Source organism: Scomber scombrus, chromosome 10 (genome assembly GCF_963691925.1).
Source record: "Scomber scombrus chromosome 10, fScoSco1.1, whole genome shotgun sequence".
NCBI lineage: Eukaryota > Metazoa > Chordata > Actinopteri > Scombriformes > Scombridae > Scomber > Scomber scombrus.
Window position 1 is genome coordinate 13,751,300 of NC_084979.1, and position 2,892 is coordinate 13,754,191.

The 2,892-nt window shown below is 45.0% G+C and overlaps 1 protein-coding gene across 2 annotated transcripts; it reads left to right on the forward strand.

Moving 5' to 3' along the window:
• Window positions 1-548: 548 nt before the first annotated feature.
• Window positions 549-2,689, forward strand: her9 (hairy-related 9). 2 transcript variants are annotated; one of them, XM_062426916.1, is made up of 4 exons: window positions 549-1,083; window positions 1,246-1,341; window positions 1,450-1,537; window positions 1,664-2,689. In XM_062426916.1, exons 1-4 carry the CDS (start codon window positions 976-978, stop codon window positions 2,245-2,247), a joined length of 876 nt encoding a protein of 291 aa, XP_062282900.1. In that variant the 5' UTR covers window positions 549-975; the 3' UTR covers window positions 2,248-2,689. The 2 variants fall into 2 exon arrangements, with proteins under 2 accessions (XP_062282900.1, XP_062282901.1); XM_062426917.1 differs by having other exon boundaries at window positions 1,667-2,689.
• The last annotated feature ends 203 nt before the right edge of the window (window positions 2,690-2,892 follow it).

The window sequence follows — 2,892 nt, forward strand, 5'->3', positions numbered from 1 at the left end:
GGCCGCATGCCATTGGCTTGGTGCGTGCTGCTGCAAACCGCCTCGCGTGCCATTACAGATGTCTTCTCCTTGGCGCAAAAGGCAATACATAAAATGTTGTTTGCTTATGTAGATGTCTGTGCTTGAAATACACAAACCTTATTGTTATTATTCACGACAGGTAATTCCATGTTTGAGGAGTGGGGGGGAAACATTTTGTTTTATGGATTTATTCCAAGCATCAGCACCACACATAAGCTTACAAAGTTGCCACCAAAAACATTCTCTATTATCTCTAATAAATGTACACAATGTATTCATTCGACAACACATTTCAGGGATATTTCTATGTTTGCAACAGCTCTTTAAATAAACAAAGATAGACGTACTGGCTGCAGTACAAAAAGACTCTGTCAATACAGACTCTACATTCTTCCCGTACGCTCACACCAAGCACTATAACATTTTTGACGAGCACAGAGCAAAGTTGGAAGCAAACATCCAGCGCATTCCCCCCCTTATCACTCCAGCGCCTGGCCCGGCCCGGCCGCTGCAGCTCGCTCCGCTTTGTTGTTTGTCCCTGCAGGGCTGATTGAGCAGCGCGTGACTGACGGCCCGCGGGGGTGTTGTCCAATCAGCAGTCTGCCCCGCGCCCAATGGGTGAGTCTTCTCTGCTATTGGCTGAGGCGAGTGTGGGAAAGAATGCAGAGAGGGTTTCACACGAACTGGGAGCACGCGAGCCGTCTATAAGTACCGCCGTGGCGTGTGTCGGCAGCAGAAGCAGAGATACGTCCTGCACAACGCAACGCACGCTCCCGTACTCAAATGACAGCGCAGTGATAACAAGAGACATAACGCAGACTGATCGGTGGACCCGACTTTTGGGCATCTCCTCTATAATCTGCAGTTCTTTTTGAAACATCTGCTGATTATTTCAACATCTTTTTTTCCAAAGAGGATTTACTTATTTTACGCATTTCCCTACTTTGATTAATAATGCCAGCTGACACTATGGAAAAACAAACGGCATCCCCTATTGCCGGTGCCCCTGCAAACGGATCACACACACCGGACAAACCGAAAAATGCCAGCGAGCATAGAAAAGTAAGTCTTTTAAATGTCATATACAGAGATATTATGTGTTCTTAAGTGAGCATGTTTTACAAAAGTTCAGAGTTTGTCATTCAGTTGGGTATATGCAGTCTGCAAGTTGACATATGCTGTTTGTGAACAATATATTGATATAGAATTGTTTATTCTTTGCAGTCATCCAAACCCATTATGGAAAAACGCCGCAGAGCAAGAATTAACGAAAGCCTTGGGCAGCTCAAGACACTCATCCTGGACGCACTTAAAAAAGACGTAAGTTTAAATGTGATGCCTTTAACAACTGTTTATTCTTCACGTATCATTATTTATTATTTTGAATGTATACCTTAGATATTTAACCTTTAATGTAATCTTCCACAGAGCTCCAGACACTCAAAGTTGGAGAAAGCAGACATCCTGGAGATGACAGTGAAGCACTTGAGGAACCTGCAGCGTGTACAGATGAGTGGTAGGTTTATTTACTCACACAAGTGGATCAAAAACATAATGACGCAATTAGGAAGTCAATAACAAAGTCAAAGAACCACGAATGCGTCACTAATATCTGTTTTCTCTGCTTCTCTCTCTTTCTCAGCAGCACTCTCAGCAGATGCCACCGTCCTGAGCAAGTACAGAGCCGGATTCAACGAGTGCATGAACGAGGTCACCCGCTTCCTGTCCACCTCAGAGGGGGTGAACACGGAGGTGAGGTCGAGGCTCCTCAACCACCTGTCCAGCTGCATGAGCCAGATGATGTCCATGAACTACCCGCAACAGGCCCCGTCCCAGCAGGCGCACCTGGCGCAGCCCCTCCATGTGCAACTCCCATCCACTCTGCCCATCAGTGGCGCCGCCATGGGCTCCAAACTCAGCCCTGCCGAGGCCATCTCTCCGAAGGTCTTTGGTGGGTTTCAGCTGGTGCCTGCAACCGATGGACAATTCGCTTTTTTGATCCCTAACCCGGCCTTTGCCTCCGCCACAGCTCCTGTTATCCCTCTTTACGCAAACACAGGAGTGCCTGTTGCAGTTAACGCCAGTCCGGTGCACGGCGGTTCGGCACCGACTGCAGCATCTCCAATCCACGGCATGACATCCTTCTCTGGGGGGTCCCAGGCGGTCAGCCCGGTTGGGGTCAGCACCGGCTCGGAGAGCAACGAGCCTGTGTGGCGGCCTTGGTAGCGCAAAGCCCAAGAGACTCATGTGAAACCAGTTTGCATTACTTTTCCTGCTTAGACTTTTAACTGACTGCACACAAGACTGTTGCGGGGGTTGAACTTGTGACTTTTCCACTACGGGACGGTAACTCTAACCACTTAATATCCACCCGTAGTTCTCATTGTTTCGTTTTATGGAACAGGGGCCTTAGATGGCACACTTAAAAAAAAAAAAAAATTATTGACTGATTCCAAAATTTGGATATTGGTGATAAATATGCTGTACACGCAGATGGAAGATTTATAGGAGTTTTTGTTATGAAGTACTTTTTATGAAAAGGTTTAGTTTTGTACAGAGTTGTTATTGATTGTTATACCAAAGCTGTGTTTTATATTCTTTGTTGTTTTTATGTTGAAAAGGAAAAAAATGAAGTTGGGTGATGGCCCATTGTTTTTAATAAATGAGATTTCAGAAATTAAGTTTTCTTGTCTAAAGCCTGTTTTTATTATGCCAATATTATTTTGTCACACTTTGATAAAGGATGTAAAGAGCTGTTCTGTTGTATTTTAGGCAGTGCGTTGAACATTTCATGCGTGATATCCATTAATTGATAAGTTAGAGAAAATAACAGACTTTCAACCAAAAGCAAAACGAAAACTATCGATAATG